This window comes from Sinocyclocheilus grahami, unplaced genomic scaffold, assembly GCF_001515645.1.
Source record: "Sinocyclocheilus grahami isolate Dianchi unplaced genomic scaffold, SAMN03320097.WGS_v1.1 scaffold77.1, whole genome shotgun sequence".
Taxonomy (NCBI): domain Eukaryota; kingdom Metazoa; phylum Chordata; class Actinopteri; order Cypriniformes; family Cyprinidae; genus Sinocyclocheilus; species Sinocyclocheilus grahami.
The window spans coordinates 1005064-1006420 of record NW_015505256.1 but is presented as its reverse complement, the minus strand read 5'-3'; the positions used below and the strand labels follow the sequence as shown (position 1 = coordinate 1006420).

The 1357-nt window shown below is 40.8% G+C and overlaps 1 protein-coding gene across 1 annotated transcript in view; it reads left to right on the top strand.

The window, feature by feature from the left end:
- Positions 1–1351, top strand: part of LOC107586089 (uncharacterized) — a 13137-nt gene extending 11786 nt beyond the window's left edge. The window contains exons 9-12 of the mRNA XM_016273326.1: positions 42–138; positions 232–334; positions 474–577; positions 733–1351. Of these exons, the coding sequence (XP_016128812.1) occupies positions 42–138; positions 232–334; positions 474–577; positions 733–859 (431 nt within the window). The 3' untranslated portion in view covers positions 860–1351. The remainder of the gene's footprint in view (positions 1–41; positions 139–231; positions 335–473; positions 578–732) is intronic.
- The last annotated feature ends 6 nt before the right edge of the window (positions 1352–1357 follow it).

The window sequence follows — 1357 nt, the reverse complement described above, 5'->3', positions numbered from 1 at the left end:
GCTCTCCCTTTAATTCTGTATCTATATTTCCCTTTCTGTCTTTTTCTCGCTCTCTTTCACAAGTCCTTGCAATTCCTTGTGGGTTGGAAACGTGACCACAGAACTGACAGAGAAACATCTGCGGGACCTCTTCAAAATGTGAGATTTGATGCCACATTGACCTTTTACAATATTTTAGATATAAAATGATTTCCAATGACTTGTGTTTTCATTTTTGTTGATGTTTGCCAGTTATGGAGAAATCGACAGCATTCGGGTTCTGCACGAACGTTTCTGTGCGTTTGTTAACTTTAAGAATGCCAACATGGCCTCCAGTGCGATCGAGAAACTCAATGTGAGTGAAACCCTGATGATAGTTAATTATTATTATTATTATTATTTATTTTTGTTGTTGTTGTTGTTATCATTATTAATCAAGATATATATATATGTATATATATATATATACATACATACACACACACTCTTCTCAGGGACATTTTATTGAGAATACCCGACTAGTGGTTCGATATCCAGATCGACGGATTCAGAGAGTCCTGCCAACACCTGTCATTCCACAACCTGCAGGGGCTGCTGGGTAATTCAGTTTCTTTGCTGTTTATGAAAAAAGTAATGGTGCTTGCTTTTGATGTTATTAACAGCAATTATTGTCTTCCATAAAAAAACTGTATGTTCAAACAAATGTTCTTTGAAAGAAACACCGATGTCCAAACAAATTTGTGGTTATTCCAGGCCAAGACGCAGAGGTCCTGTCAACGGAGATGAGTGTTACTTCTGGAGAACCACCGGCTGTCATTTTGGAGATAGGTGTCGCTATAAGCACATTCCCGATCATCGAGGCAAAGACTGGCAACCTTGAGTCAACACTAGCCTCTCTTTCTTTCCCCTAAGAACTCTGGGAGACGACTGCATGACTGTTGGGACTGTAATCTTCACTTTGATTATCTGTAGGTCAGGACCAGGATTGTGGATCAGAGTCTTACGACAGCTCTCTTGAGGTTCGAGTTCTTCACTGTCAGACTCCGAACCTCACAGGGTTTTAAAGCAGACAGGACTCTGGGAAAAGTCTAATTTGAGGTGAGGTTTGGGTGGTGCAGAGTGCCAGAGCATCGCTGCACCGCATTGCCGTCTGCTGAGGTTTACATGGCCTCTCATATCGTATGCTCTCTTCTCTCTTCCTGTGCCAACAGTAGATCTGATCTGACATTTGAGTTCATCCTAAGAGAACGACTTCAATTCTGTATTTGAGGTCGCAAACCCTCAAAATGAGGATGGGAGAATCGTACCAAAGAATAATACTATGCCATATGTGGATTTTACGTTGAGAAAGAGAAAAGGCATTCAGGGAAAATTAGCT